Source organism: Mytilus trossulus, chromosome 9 (assembly GCF_036588685.1).
Source record: "Mytilus trossulus isolate FHL-02 chromosome 9, PNRI_Mtr1.1.1.hap1, whole genome shotgun sequence".
Classification (NCBI taxonomy): Eukaryota; Metazoa; Mollusca; class Bivalvia; order Mytilida; family Mytilidae; genus Mytilus; species Mytilus trossulus.
In genome coordinates, this window is record NC_086381.1 from 28,000,773 (window position 1) to 28,015,104 (window position 14,332).

At 36.7% G+C, this 14,332-nt stretch overlaps 9 protein-coding genes and 1 pseudogene across 9 annotated transcripts; 2 read left to right on the forward strand and 8 right to left on the reverse strand.

Annotated features, from left to right (window-relative positions):
* Positions 1-62: 62 nt before the first annotated feature.
* On the reverse strand, positions 63-575 carry LOC134683778 (histone H3). The gene has a single exon (XM_063543092.1). It carries the CDS (start codon positions 471-473, stop codon positions 63-65), a length of 411 nt encoding a protein of 136 aa, XP_063399162.1. The 5' UTR covers positions 474-575.
* Positions 576-1,893: 1,318 nt separating this feature from the next.
* Positions 1,894-2,319, reverse strand: LOC134683779 (histone H2A). The gene has a single exon (XM_063543093.1). The coding sequence runs from the start codon at positions 2,269-2,271 to the stop codon at positions 1,894-1,896; it is 378 nt and encodes a 125-aa protein (XP_063399163.1). The 5' UTR covers positions 2,272-2,319.
* Positions 2,320-2,554: 235 nt separating this feature from the next.
* Positions 2,555-2,929, forward strand: LOC134684528 (histone H2B-like). Its single transcript, XM_063543816.1, has one exon. It carries the CDS (start codon positions 2,555-2,557, stop codon positions 2,927-2,929), a length of 375 nt encoding a protein of 124 aa, XP_063399886.1.
* Positions 2,930-3,683: 754 nt separating this feature from the next.
* Positions 3,684-3,995, reverse strand: LOC134684529 (histone H4). Its single transcript, XM_063543818.1, has one exon. The coding sequence runs from the start codon at positions 3,993-3,995 to the stop codon at positions 3,684-3,686; it is 312 nt and encodes a 103-aa protein (XP_063399888.1).
* Positions 3,996-5,675: 1,680 nt separating this feature from the next.
* On the reverse strand, positions 5,676-6,188 carry LOC134683780 (histone H3). Its single transcript, XM_063543094.1, has one exon. It carries the CDS (start codon positions 6,084-6,086, stop codon positions 5,676-5,678), a length of 411 nt encoding a protein of 136 aa, XP_063399164.1. The 5' UTR covers positions 6,087-6,188.
* A 1,318-nt stretch (positions 6,189-7,506) lies between these two features.
* Positions 7,507-7,932, reverse strand: LOC134683784 (histone H2A). The gene has a single exon (XM_063543097.1). It carries the CDS (start codon positions 7,882-7,884, stop codon positions 7,507-7,509), a length of 378 nt encoding a protein of 125 aa, XP_063399167.1. The 5' UTR covers positions 7,885-7,932.
* A 235-nt stretch (positions 7,933-8,167) lies between these two features.
* LOC134683786 (histone H2B-like) lies at positions 8,168-8,543 on the forward strand (annotated as a pseudogene).
* Positions 8,544-9,298: 755 nt separating this feature from the next.
* On the reverse strand, positions 9,299-9,610 carry LOC134684530 (histone H4). The gene has a single exon (XM_063543819.1). The coding sequence runs from the start codon at positions 9,608-9,610 to the stop codon at positions 9,299-9,301; it is 312 nt and encodes a 103-aa protein (XP_063399889.1).
* Positions 9,611-11,290: 1,680 nt separating this feature from the next.
* Positions 11,291-12,380, reverse strand: LOC134684531 (histone H3-like). The gene is made up of 2 exons (XM_063543820.1): positions 12,297-12,380; positions 11,291-11,725 (listed from the first exon to the last, which is right to left on the reverse strand). The coding sequence occupies exons 1-2, from the start codon at positions 12,378-12,380 to the stop codon at positions 11,291-11,293; spliced, it is 519 nt and encodes a 172-aa protein (XP_063399890.1).
* A 744-nt stretch (positions 12,381-13,124) lies between these two features.
* On the reverse strand, positions 13,125-13,550 carry LOC134683783 (histone H2A). The gene has a single exon (XM_063543096.1). It carries the CDS (start codon positions 13,500-13,502, stop codon positions 13,125-13,127), a length of 378 nt encoding a protein of 125 aa, XP_063399166.1. The 5' UTR covers positions 13,503-13,550.
* Positions 13,551-14,332: the final 782 nt, after the last annotated feature.

Below are 14,332 nucleotides of genomic sequence, written 5' to 3' on the forward strand. Positions count from 1 at the left end.
CTCTTTTTGGAAAATATTGGTGGCCCTTAAAAGGGCCGTTATTGTATAGAGTAAAGGTCAGTTTAAGCACGTTCTCCACGGATTCTGCGAGCCAACTGGATGTCTTTGGGCATGATGGTGACTCTCTTGGCGTGGATTGCACACAAGTTGGTGTCCTCGAAAAGACCAACGAGGTAAGCTTCACTGGCTTCCTGGAGGGCCATAACGGCAGAGCTCTGGAAACGTAGATCAGTCTTGAAGTCTTGAGCAATTTCACGAACTAATCTCTGGAAGGGGAGTTTCCTGATGAGGAGTTCAGTACTTTTCTGGTATCTTCTGATCTCACGAAGAGCGACTGTTCCTGGCCTGTATCTATGTGGCTTCTTTACTCCACCAGTGGCAGGTGCGCTCTTACGGGCGGCCTTGGTGGCAAGTTGTTTTCTTGGAGCTTTTCCTCCAGTGGATTTACGGGCGGTCTGCTTTGTACGAGCCATTGCGATATGTTCTCTGTGAAAATCTACGATTACACGACAGAATACTTTGAAACTTCGAATGTTAGTGTATTTGTGCTAGCCGCAATGTTTGCAAACACGACACTGATTGGCCTTTCGGGGTAATAAAACTCACGTTGATTGGTTGAAATCTCTGTATTATGATTGGACTGATCTGGAAGTTACTTTCACAGCTTTCGATCCCTTTTTGGACTGAAGCTAAAGATTGTTCACCCCAAGCTAACAATTGGCACAATTTGTTTCTATTCTGATAGTGTCAGCGAAAATTTGACATAAGACCAAAAAAAATAATAATCAAGAGTAATGCAGAACTTAATAATAATCTTTATTCAAATAATAAATAATTGTTTAATCAACAGTCTGACACGAAATTAATAATTGACAGGAAATGTAAATTAAAGAGCAAAATAGAAGAAGAAAAAGAGAAAAAAAAACATCATCCATCCATTTTCATCAATAGCCAGTGGTATAGAAATGCAGCCGTTTTCTTAGTGTGTGTAGCCAGTTTCTCGTATAGACATGCTTACTATAGTACACAATTGTCACTCGTCTCAGTGTCTTAAAACAAAGAGAACACTTTTTATCCTCTCTATAGTCTTTGTGTTCTCTCTAGCTATACAGTGTCTGTATTCTCTAGTCTCTGTATCATGTAAAGCCATGATATTCTCTATATAGTATACTGCACGCATACTGGGAAACTTGCACATTGTTGAAGTATTCTTTATTGTTTATATACGAATTTTGCAAATACAAAGGATTTGAGCTAAAAAATAATCTACACAACTATAAACATACGCATAAGTACTTTGTATAGGAATACAAAATATATATTATATATCTAAGAGAATGTGACAGCAGAAGAGGAAGAAAAGAATTCACATAGATCACAGTTAGACAGACAACGAACGAACGAACGAACGAACGAACGAACGAACGAACGAACGAACGAACGAACGAATATATATTATATAAAAATAAGGTCATAGATTGTAATGTGTGTGCTTATATAGTATAATATATAGGACTGCAACTAAATTTACACCAAAAATATATGCAATATTGACCACTAACAACTATGAGTTTTTCTTCCTCTCGTGCTTGCGCATTTTCATCGAATCTACGTTTATATATAGTTGTTTATTTTCTTGGACTTTTATAGGGGAAAAAAAGAAACTCGTACTGTTCTTCATTTTTTTTCCACATCAAATATTGTTATATATATAATAAGAAAGTAGACATCTGTATGCTGTTTATAAAGAAAAGGAAAAATAAAGAGATAAAGACAAGAGAAATGGAGGGAGTGAGCTATGTTTGAGATTGCACAACAAAGTCAGATTCTTTTTGAAAAATGTTGGTGGCCCTGAAAAGGGCCGTTGTAAGTGAAGTTTCTGTAGTGTTGACTTTACTTGGCAGCTTTCTGTGTCTTCTTTGGCAGAAGTACAGCCTGGATGTTTGGTAAAACACCACCTTGTGCAATGGTTACACCAGAGAGAAGTTTGTTCAATTCTTCGTCGTTTCTGATGGCCAACTGGAGATGACGGGGGATGATTCTGCTCTTCTTGTTGTCACGGGCAGCATTTCCTGCCAACTCCAAAACCTCAGCTGCTAAGTATTCCAAGACAGCGGCAAGGTAGACTGGTGCTCCGGCACCAACTCTCTCGGCGTAGTTTCCTTTCCTCAAAAGTCTGTGGATACGACCTACTGGGAACTGAAGTCCGGCACGGGATGACCTAGACTTTGCCTTTGCTTTTGCTTTTCCTCCTTTTCCTCGTCCTGACATTTTGATTTAATACGTTGTTTGACTTGAACAAGTATAAACAATGATTACCCCGTTAGGTGGTATTTTACTATTTATACCCGCAAAACGGATTGAAAGATGTTTCAGTTCTAAACCAATCAAATCATCGCTTCTTCCAGGTAGTTAGGTTGAATGTTAGAAGGTGCTCTCTCCGAAGTTCGCGTTAAGTAAAAACTTTCAATCCGTTTTGCCGAGTATAAATAGAAATTTTTATTTACGGCCATCATTCACTGATTACATTTCAGAGAGTATACATCTGTCAAAAATGCCACCAAAAGTTGGAACCAAAGGAGCCAAAAAGGCCGTAACAAAGGCAAAGACTGCCAGACCCGGCGGTGACAAGAAAAGGAGGAGGAAGAGGAGAGAATCCTATGCCATCTACATCTACAAAGTCTTGAGACAGGTGCACCCAGACACTGGAGTATCCTCAAAGGCTATGTCTATCATGAACAGTTTTGTCAACGATATCTTTGAGAGAATCGCTGCAGAAGCTTCCCGTCTCGCTCACTACAACAAGAGATCTACCATCACATCTCGGGAGATCCAGACTGCAGTTCGTCTGCTCCTACCCGGTGAATTGGCCAAGCACGCTGTCAGTGAAGGTACCAAAGCCGTCACAAAGTACACCAGCAGCAAGTAAACAACGAGAAGTTTAACTTCACAAACGGCCCTTTTCAGGGCCACCAATATTTTTCAAAAAGAGTCTTATTATTGTTGTACATAACAAACTTCTAAATGAAGCTGTGTCCCACCCCAAAATGACAAATTTATTTATATCTGAATTCTGTCTTTTTGTCTTTCTTTCTTTCTTTCTTCTTTTCTCTTCTTTATTCTTCATTTTATTAGCCGATTTGAAAAAATATACATACACCAGAATTTAACCTTTTCACGGGTTATACATTTCTTCCCTCTTTTTTTGGGGGGGAGGGGGTCTAGAATCGAACTATACTTGAATATGTATTGAAACATTATATAAAAAAATATCACGAACAGATTAAATTCACACATACGTCGACAGAGAGAAAAAAGGGGGAGGGGGATTGTTTTAGGATATAAAAACAATATAACTAGAGTTTGACAATGGAGGAAAAATCAGCAATATATCTTTTACATAAAAGAATACATATGAAATAAAGAATAAAAATGTTATTTACATTCAAAAATCAGGAATCATATTGTATCCAAAGCCTTGCTGGTCTTTTTTTAATAGGCTTAAATAAAAATAGTGAAAAGAAATTAAAAAAAATAAACGAATAAAAGAAAAAGGAAAGTAAAGAAAGTTGGACAGGAGAAAGCTATGGTTTTCTTTTTAAGTACAACAAATGCAGATTCTTTTTGAAAAATGTTGGTGGCCCTGAAAAGGGCCGTTGTATTTGTATTTTTCAGCTGGCTGTTTAACCTCCGAATCCGTAAAGGGTACGGCCTTGACGTTTCAGGGCGTAGACAACATCCATGGCGGTGACAGTTTTCCTCTTTGCATGCTCAGTGTATGTGACAGCATCACGGATGACATTTTCCAAAAAGACTTTCAAGACACCACGTGTTTCTTCGTAGATAAGACCAGAGATACGTTTGACACCACCTCGTCTTGCTAAACGACGGATTGCTGGTTTGGTGATACCTTGGATATTATCACGCAACACCTTCCTGTGACGTTTGGCGCCTCCTTTACCTAGACCTTTTCCTCCTTTACCTCTTCCTGACATGTTGTTTGCTTTTTGAAGTTCGATAAAACGAATGACAACTATATCCAAATTATGCTATATATCTGATGAACGCGGCCCTAAAAGAAATACCACTGAATTTTTGATAGGTTGGACCTGATTGGTTGTTTTCGTCTAAATCGGGGAGGTAACTCTGTAGGAATTCTGTACACTTTCAATCCACTTCTCTGAAAATATGTGAAAATAAAATATTTCAAACTGTATACAAATAAAAATACAAAGATTATAAGAGATGGACCAAATAACTAATGATCTCCATCATCAATTAATACTTCTTATATTTTCCAATGTGAAAGAGATTTATTTCCTTTTACTTAAAATACAAGAACATATCACACTGCATACATAAGCAGGAGTTAACAATGTGCAATTGCAATATAAAAACAATTAGTTTAAAGAAAATCTTTTTATACAGTATTTTTCTTGTTCAAAAGATACAGTTTCAGAGATAGTCCACTGCAGCTCTGCAGACTTAAGAGAGTAAAAGCAAAACTAATCTACAGCATACCAGTCAGTTATTTAAGCATGGACAGATAGACTTGTAAATAAAAACAGGTGTGCATGATAATTTTTCTCAAAATCACCTTTACCAGTTTCAATAAAGATGTCCCGGGAAATTCACATTTCAAACATGTTATTATTACATGTATACAATCAATGCTCATCTTTTAACAACTAATTAGGAATCTTTCTAAATTTAGCAGCTACTTTATACATGTAGTCATAGGTTTTTGAAATGTACACAGTGCAGCCTCACTTTTTAAATACCACAATTGGTACATCATTGAATGAATGAATTATTGCGCCTTGTCTATTTTTCTCCACCAATGGGAAAAAAAGATTCATCCGCACACATGTTCACATCATTTATAAGGCACATAGAGCACCCAAAATAGATGCATTTTAAGCACAAAATAAAGGTATTCAAGAAAAAGTTCTTTCTGTAACACACAATTGATGGAGACAAAGTTTTCAATGAGAATTTAAGGTGGACTACTTGGACCCGTACCGAAAATATATTTCAGAAATATAAAATAATTGAATCTTCTCATGTTGTCACAGTAGAATACACAATATGAGTAAAAATTACATACAAAAAGCATCTAAAAAATAAGTGAGAAAATAAGACCGAGAAAAATGCAATTTAGAGAAAAATATAACCACAGAAATTAGAAAGAAATACATTTTAATAATTCTGTAATTAGAAGATGGATTGTATTGTTCTTGGAGTATGTTTTTTCTTACCTTTTTTTTTTTATTTAAATGTATACATGTATGTTAATTTTTTCAGGAGGGTATACCAGAAAATGTATAACATTCTTGTTTTTTCCCGAAGGATTTGGAAGAATTAGATAAATAAAAAATATGTATGTCTCTCTCTCTATTTATCCTTTTATTTATTTTCTTTGCATGTTTTGAAATAAGTTTCTCTATATTTTTCTCCTATCAATACAGTAACCTGACTTGTCTAATCTTAAGTGCAAAAAAAAAAGATAATAAGAAAGAAGAATAAAGAGAGATGTGGAGAGAAAGAAAAATAAAGAAAGATGTGGAGAGGGGGTTTCAGCTATTTTTGATTTTGATGTACAACATATTCAGACTCTTTTTGGAAAATATTGGTGGCCCTTAAAAGGGCCGTTATTGTATAGAGTAAAGGTCAGTTTAAGCACGTTCTCCACGGATTCTGCGAGCCAACTGGATGTCTTTGGGCATGATGGTGACTCTCTTGGCGTGGATTGCACACAAGTTGGTGTCCTCGAAAAGACCAACGAGGTAAGCTTCACTGGCTTCCTGGAGGGCCATAACGGCAGAGCTCTGGAAACGTAGATCAGTCTTGAAGTCTTGAGCAATTTCACGAACTAATCTCTGGAAGGGGAGTTTCCTGATGAGGAGTTCAGTACTTTTCTGGTATCTTCTGATCTCACGAAGAGCGACTGTTCCTGGCCTGTATCTATGTGGCTTCTTTACTCCACCAGTGGCAGGTGCGCTCTTACGGGCGGCCTTGGTGGCAAGTTGTTTTCTTGGAGCTTTTCCTCCAGTGGATTTACGGGCGGTCTGCTTTGTACGAGCCATTGCGATATGTTCTCTGTGAAAATCTACGATTACACGACAGAATACTTTGAAACTTCGAATGTTAGTGTATTTGTGCTAGCCGCAATGTTTGCAAACACGACACTGATTGGCCTTTCGGGGTAATAAAACTCACGTTGATTGGTTGAAATCTCTGTATTATGATTGGACTGATCTGGAAGTTACTTTCACAGCTTTCGATCCCTTTTTGGACTGAAGCTAAAGATTGTTCACCCCAAGCTAACAATTGGCACAATTTGTTTCTATTCTGATAGTGTCAGCGAAAATTTGACATAAGACCAAAAAAAATAATAATCAAGAGTAATGCAGAACTTAATAATAATCTTTATTCAAATAATAAATAATTGTTTAATCAACAGTCTGACACGAAATTAATAATTGACAGGAAATGTAAATTAAAGAGCAAAATAGAAGAAGAAAAAGAGAAAAAAAAACATCATCCATCCATTTTCATCAATAGCCAGTGGTATAGAAATGCAGCCGTTTTCTTAGTGTGTGTAGCCAGTTTCTCGTATAGACATGCTTACTATAGTACACAATTGTCACTCGTCTCAGTGTCTTAAAACAAAGAGAACACTTTTTATCCTCTCTATAGTCTTTGTGTTCTCTCTAGCTATACAGTGTCTGTATTCTCTAGTCTCTGTATCATGTAAAGCCATGATATTCTCTATATAGTATACTGCACGCATACTGGGAAACTTGCACATTGTTGAAGTATTCTTTATTGTTTATATACGAATTTTGCAAATACAAAGGATTTGAGCTAAAAAATAATCTACACAACTATAAACATACGCATAAGTACTTTGTATAGGAATACAAAATATATATTATATATCTAAGAGAATGTGACAGCAGAAGAGGAAGAAAAGAATTCACATAGATCACAGTTAGACAGACAACGAACGAACGAACGAACGAACGAACGAACGAACGAACGAACGAACGAACGAACGAATATATATTATATAAAAATAAGGTCATAGATTGTAATGTGTGTGCTTATATAGTATAATATATAGGACTGCAACTAAATTTACACCAAAAATATATGCAATATTGACCACTAACAACTATGAGTTTTTCTTCCTCTCGTGCTTGCGCATTTTCATCGAATCTACGTTTATATATAGTTGTTTATTTTCTTGGACTTTTATAGGGGAAAAAAAGAAACTCGTACTGTTCTTCATTTTTTTTCCACATCAAATATTGTTATATATATAATAAGAAAGTAGACATCTGTATGCTGTTTATAAAGAAAAGGAAAAATAAAGAGATAAAGACAAGAGAAATGGAGGGAGTGAGCTATGTTTGAGATTGCACAACAAAGTCAGATTCTTTTTGAAAAATGTTGGTGGCCCTGAAAAGGGCCGTTGTAAGTGAAGTTTCTGTAGTGTTGACTTTACTTGGCAGCTTTCTGTGTCTTCTTTGGCAGAAGTACAGCCTGGATGTTTGGTAAAACACCACCTTGTGCAATGGTTACACCAGAGAGAAGTTTGTTCAATTCTTCGTCGTTTCTGATGGCCAACTGGAGATGACGGGGGATGATTCTGCTCTTCTTGTTGTCACGGGCAGCATTTCCTGCCAACTCCAAAACCTCAGCTGCTAAGTATTCCAAGACAGCGGCAAGGTAGACTGGTGCTCCGGCACCAACTCTCTCGGCGTAGTTTCCTTTCCTCAAAAGTCTGTGGATACGACCTACTGGGAACTGAAGTCCGGCACGGGATGACCTAGACTTTGCCTTTGCTTTTGCTTTTCCTCCTTTTCCTCGTCCTGACATTTTGATTTAATACGTTGTTTGACTTGAACAAGTATAAACAATGATTACCCCGTTAGGTGGTATTTTACTATTTATACCCGCAAAACGGATTGAAAGATGTTTCAGTTCTAAACCAATCAAATCATCGCTTCTTCCAGGTAGTTAGGTTGAATGTTAGAAGGTGCTCTCTCCGAAGTTCGCGTTAAGTAAAAACTTTCAATCCGTTTTGCCGAGTATAAATAGAAATTTTTATTTACGGCCATCATTCACTGATTACATTTCAGAGAGTATACATCTGTCAAAAATGCCACCAAAAGTTGGAACCAAAGGAGCCAAAAAGGCCGTAACAAAGGCAAAGACTGCCAGACCCGGCGGGTGACAAGAAAAGGAGGAGGAAGAGGAGAGAATCCTATGCCATCTACATCTACAAAGTCTTGAGACAGGTGCACCCAGACACTGGAGTATCCTCAAAGGCTATGTCTATCATGAACAGTTTTGTCAACGATATCTTTGAGAGAATCGCTGCAGAAGCTTCCCGTCTCGCTCACTACAACAAGAGATCTACCATCACATCTCGGGAGATCCAGACTGCAGTTCGTCTGCTCCTACCCGGTGAATTGGCCAAGCACGCTGTCAGTGAAGGTACCAAAGCCGTCACAAAGTACACCAGCAGCAAGTAAACAACGAGAAGTTTAACTTCACAAACGGCCCTTTTCAGGGCCACCAATATTTTTCAAAAAGAGTCTTATTATTGTTGTACATAACAAACTTCTAAATGAAGCTGTGTCCCACCCCAAAATGACAAATTTATTTATATCTGAATTCTGTCTTTTTGTCTTTCTTTCTTTCTTTCTTCTTTTCTCTTCTTTATTCTTCATTTTATTAGCCGATTTGAAAAAATATACATACACCAGAATTTAACCTTTTCACGGGTTATACATTTCTTCCCTCTTTTTTTGGGGGGGAGGGGGTCTAGAATCGAACTATACTTGAATATGTATTGAAACATTATATAAAAAAATATCACGAACAGATTAAATTCACACATACGTCGACAGAGAGAAAAAAGGGGGAGGGGGATTGTTTTAGGATATAAAAACAATATAACTAGAGTTTGACAATGGAGGAAAAATCAGCAATATATCTTTTACATAAAAGAATACATATGAAATAAAGAATAAAAATGTTATTTACATTCAAAAATCAGGAATCATATTGTATCCAAAGCCTTGCTGGTCTTTTTTTAATAGGCTTAAATAAAAATAGTGAAAAGAAATTAAAAAAAATAAACGAATAAAAGAAAAAGGAAAGTAAAGAAAGTTGGACAGGAGAAAGCTATGGTTTTCTTTTTAAGTACAACAAATGCAGATTCTTTTTGAAAAATGTTGGTGGCCCTGAAAAGGGCCGTTGTATTTGTATTTTTCAAGCTGGCTGTTTAACCTCCGAATCCGTAAAGGGTACGGCCTTGACGTTTCAGGGCGTAGACAACATCCATGGCGGTGACAGTTTTCCTCTTTGCATGCTCAGTGTATGTGACAGCATCACGGATGACATTTTCCAAAAAGACTTTCAAGACACCACGTGTTTCTTCGTAGATAAGACCAGAGATACGTTTGACACCACCTCGTCTTGCTAAACGACGGATTGCTGGTTTGGTGATACCTTGGATATTATCACGCAACACCTTCCTGTGACGTTTGGCGCCTCCTTTACCTAGACCTTTTCCTCCTTTACCTCTTCCTGACATGTTGTTTGCTTTTTGAAGTTCGATAAAACGAATGACAACTATATCCAAATTATGCTATATATCTGATGAACGCGGCCCTAAAAGAAATACCACTGAATTTTTGATAGGTTGGACCTGATTGGTTGTTTTCGTCTAAATCGGGGAGGTAACTCTGTAGGAATTCTGTACACTTTCAATCCACTTCTCTGAAAATATGTGAAAATAAAATATTTCAAACTGTATACAAATAAAAATACAAAGATTATAAGAGATGGACCAAATAACTAATGATCTCCATCATCAATTAATACTTCTTATATTTTCCAATGTGAAAGAGATTTATTTCCTTTTACTTAAAATACAAGAACATATCACACTGCATACATAAGCAGGAGTTAACAATGTGCAATTGCAATATAAAAACAATTAGTTTAAAGAAAATCTTTTTATACAGTATTTTTCTTGTTCAAAAGATACAGTTTCAGAGATAGTCCACTGCAGCTCTGCAGACTTAAGAGAGTAAAAGCAAAACTAATCTACAGCATACCAGTCAGTTATTTAAGCATGGACAGATAGACTTGTAAATAAAAACAGGTGTGCATGATAATTTTTCTCAAAATCACCTTTACCAGTTTCAATAAAGATGTCCCGGGAAATTCACATTTCAAACATGTTATTATTACATGTATACAATCAATGCTCATCTTTTAACAACTAATTAGGAATCTTTCTAAATTTAGCAGCTACTTTATACATGTAGTCATAGGTTTTTGAAATGTACACAGTGCAGCCTCACTTTTTAAATACCACAATTGGTACATCATTGAATGAATGAATTATTGCGCCTTGTCTATTTTTCTCCACCAATGGGAAAAAAAGATTCATCCGCACACATGTTCACATCATTTATAAGGCACATAGAGCACCCAAAATAGATGCATTTTAAGCACAAAATAAAGGTATTCAAGAAAAAGTTCTTTCTGTAACACACAATTGATGGAGACAAAGTTTTCAATGAGAATTTAAGGTGGACTACTTGGACCCGTACCGAAAATATATTTCAGAAATATAAAATAATTGAATCTTCTCATGTTGTCACAGTAGAATACACAATATGAGTAAAAATTACATACAAAAAGCATCTAAAAAATAAGTGAGAAAATAAGACCGAGAAAAATGCAATTTAGAGAAAAATATAACCACAGAAATTAGAAAGAAATACATTTTAATAATTCTGTAATTAGAAGATGGATTGTATTGTTCTTGGAGTATGTTTTTTCTTACCTTTTTTTTTTTATTTAAATGTATACATGTATGTTAATTTTTTCAGGAGGGTATACCAGAAAATGTATAACATTCTTGTTTTTTCCCGAAGGATTTGGAAGAATTAGATAAATAAAAAATATGTATGTCTCTCTCTCTATTTATCCTTTTATTTATTTTCTTTGCATGTTTTGAAATAAGTTTCTCTATATTTTTCTCCTATCAATACAGTAACCTGACTTGTCTAATCTTAAGTGCAAAAAAAAAAGATAATAAGAAAGAAGAATAAAGAGAGATGTGGAGAGAAAGAAAAATAAAGAAAGATGTGGAGAGGGGGTTTCAGCTATTTTTGATTTTGATGTACAACATATTCAGACTCTTTTTGGAAAATATTGGTGGCCCTTAAAAGGGCCGTTATTGTATAGAGTAAAGGTCAGTTTAAGCACGTTCTCCACGGATTCTGCGAGCCAACTGGATGTCTTTGGGCATGATGGTGACTCTCTTGGCGTGGATTGCACACAAGTTGGTGTCCTCGAAAAGACCAACGAGGTAAGCTTCACTGGCTTCCTGGAGGGCCATAACGGCAGAGCTCTGGAAACGTAGATCAGTCTTGAAGTCTTGAGCAATTTCACGAACTAATCTCTGGAAGGGGAGTTTCCTGATGAGGAGTTCAGTACTTTTCTGGTATCTTCTGATCTCACGAAGAGCGACTGTTCCTGGCCTGTATCTATGTGGCTTCTTTACTCCACCAGTGGCAGGTGCGCTCTTACGGGCGGCCTTGGTGGCAAGTTGTTTTCTTGGAGCTTTTCCTCCAGTGGATTTACGGGGCGGTCTGCTTTGTACGAGCCATTGCGATATGTTCTCTGTGAAAATCTACGATTACACGACAGAATACTTTGAAACTTCGAATGTTAGTGTATTTGTGCTAGCCGCAATGTTTGCAAACACGACACTGATTGGCCTTTCGGGGTAATAAAACTCACGTTGATTGGTTTGAAATCTCTGTATTATGATTGGACTGATCTGGAAGTTACTTTCACAGCTTTCGATCCCTTTTTGGACTGAAGCTAAAGATTGTTCACCCCAAGCTAACAATTGGCACAATTTGTTTCTATTCTGATAGTGTCAGCGAAAATTTGACATAAGACCAAAAAAAATAATAATCAAGAGTAATGCAGAACTTAATAATAATCTTTATTCAAATAATAAATAATTGTTTAATCAACAGTCTGACACGAAATTAATAATTGACAGGAAATGTAAATTAAAGAGCAAAATAGAAGAAGAAAAAGAGAAAAAAAAACATCATCCATCCATTTTCATCAATAGCCAGTGGTATAGAAATGCAGCCGTTTTCTTAGTGTGTGTAGCCAGTTTCTCGTATAGACATGCTTACTATAGTACACAATTGTCACTCGTCTCAGTGTCTTAAAACAAAGAGAACACTTTTTATCCTCTCTATAGTCTTTGTGTTCTCTCTAGCTATACAGTGTCTGTATTCTCTAGTCTCTGTATCATGTAAAGCCATGATATTCTCTATATAGTATACTGCACGCATACTGGGAAACTTGCACATTGTTGAAGTATTCTTTATTGTTTATATACGAATTTTGCAAATACAAAGGATTTGAGCTAAAAAATAATCTACACAACTATAAACATACGCATAAGTACTTTGTATAGGAATACAAAATATATATTATATATCTAAGAGAATGTGACAGCAGAAGAGGAAGAAAAGAATTCACATAGATCACAGTTAGACAGACAACGAACGAACGAACGAACGAACGAACGAACGAACGAACGAACGAACGAACGAACGAATATATATTATATAAAAATAAGGTCATAGATTGTAATGTGTGTGCTTATATAGTATAATATATAGGACTGCAACTAAATTTACACCAAAAATATATGCAATATTGACCACTAACAACTATGAGTTTTTCTTCCTCTCGTGCTTGCGCATTTTCATCGAATCTACGTTTATATATAGTTGTTTATTTTCTTGGACTTTTATAGGGGAAAAAAAGAAACTCGTACTGTTCTTCATTTTTTTTTCCACATCAAATATTGTTATATATATAATAAGAAAGTAGACATCTGTATGCTGTTTATAAAGAAAAGGAAAAATAAAGAGATAAAGACAAGAGAAATGGAGGGAGTGAGCTATGTTTGAGATTGCACAACAAAGTCAGATTCTTTTTGAAAAATGTTGGTGGCCCTGAAAAGGGCCGTTGTAAGTGAAGTTTCTGTAGTGTTGACTTTACTTGGCAGCTTTCTGTGTCTTCTTTGGCAGAAGTACAGCCTGGATGTTTGGTAAAACACCACCTTGTGCAATGGTTACACCAGAGAGAAGTTTGTTCAATTCTTCGTCGTTTCTGATGGCCAACTGGAGATGACGGGGGATGATTCTGCTCTTCTTGTTGTCACGGGCAGCATTTCCTGCCAACTCCAAAACCTCAGCTGCTAAGTATTCCAAGACAGCGGCAAGGTAGACTGGTGCTCCGGCACCAACTCTCTCGGCGTAGTTTCCTTTCCTCAAAAGTCTGTGGATACGACCTACTGGGAACTGAAGTCCGGCACGGGATGACCTAGACTTTGCCTTTGCTTTTGCTTTTCCTCCTTTTCCTCGTCCTGACATTTTGATTTAATACGTTGTTTGACTTGAACAAGTATAAACAATGATTACCCCGTTAGGTGGTATTTTACTATTTATACCCGCAAAACGGATTGAAAGATGTTTCAGTTCTAAACCAATCAAATCATCGCTTCTTCCAGGTAGTTAGGTTGAATGTTAGAAGGTGCTCTCTCCGAAGTTCGCGTTAAGTAAAAACTTTCAATCCGTTTTGCCGAGTATAAATAGAAATTTTTATTTACGGCCATCATTCACTGATTACATTTCAGAGAGTATACATCTGTCAAAAATGCCACCAAAAGTTGGAACCAAAGGAGCCAAAAAGGCCGTAACAAAGGCAAAGACTGCCAGACCCGGCGGTGACAAGAAAAGGAGGAGGAAAGAGGAGAGAATCCTATGCCATCTACATCTACAAAGTCTTGAGACAGGTGCACCCAGACACTGGAGTATCCTCAAAGGCTATGTCTATCATGAACAGTTTTGTCAACGATATCTTTGAGAGAATCGCTGCAGAAGCTTCCCGTCTCGCTCACTACAACAAGAGATCTACCATCACATCTCGGGAGATCCAGACTGCAGTTCGTCTGCTCCTACCCGGTGAATTGGCCAAGCACGCTGTCAGTGAAGGTACCAAAGCCGTCACAAAGTACACCAGCAGCAAGTAAACAACGAGAAGTTTAACTTCACAAACGGCCCTTTTCAGGGCCACCAATATTTTTCAAAAAGAGTCTTATTATTGTTGTACATAACAAACTTCTAAATGAAGCTGTGTCCCACCCCAAAATGACAAATTTATTTATATCTGAATTCTGTCTTTTTGTCTTTCTTTCTTTCTT

Bases quoted from the DNA above. Each gene is read 5' to 3' on its own strand.
- LOC134683778 (XM_063543092.1), bottom strand. From the start codon at position 473: ATGGCTCGTACAAAGCAGACCGCCCGTAAATCCACTGGAGGAAAAGCT.
- LOC134683779 (XM_063543093.1), bottom strand. From the start codon at position 2,271: ATGTCAGGACGAGGAAAAGGAGGAAAAGCAAAAGCAAAGGCAAAGTCT.
- LOC134684528 (XM_063543816.1), top strand. From the start codon at position 2,555: ATGCCACCAAAAGTTGGAACCAAAGGAGCCAAAAAGGCCGTAACAAAG.
- LOC134684529 (XM_063543818.1), bottom strand. From the start codon at position 3,995: ATGTCAGGAAGAGGTAAAGGAGGAAAAGGTCTAGGTAAAGGAGGCGCC.
- LOC134683780 (XM_063543094.1), bottom strand. From the start codon at position 6,086: ATGGCTCGTACAAAGCAGACCGCCCGTAAATCCACTGGAGGAAAAGCT.
- LOC134683784 (XM_063543097.1), bottom strand. From the start codon at position 7,884: ATGTCAGGACGAGGAAAAGGAGGAAAAGCAAAAGCAAAGGCAAAGTCT.
- LOC134684530 (XM_063543819.1), bottom strand. From the start codon at position 9,610: ATGTCAGGAAGAGGTAAAGGAGGAAAAGGTCTAGGTAAAGGAGGCGCC.
- LOC134684531 (XM_063543820.1), bottom strand. From the start codon at position 12,380: ATGGCTTTACATGATACAGAGACTAGAGAATACAGACACTGTATAGCT. The intron at 11,726-12,296 runs GTTCTCTTTGTT...GTGTAATCGTAG, and splicing joins CTATAGAGAGGATAAAAAGT to ATTTTCACAGAGAACATATC.
- LOC134683783 (XM_063543096.1), bottom strand. From the start codon at position 13,502: ATGTCAGGACGAGGAAAAGGAGGAAAAGCAAAAGCAAAGGCAAAGTCT.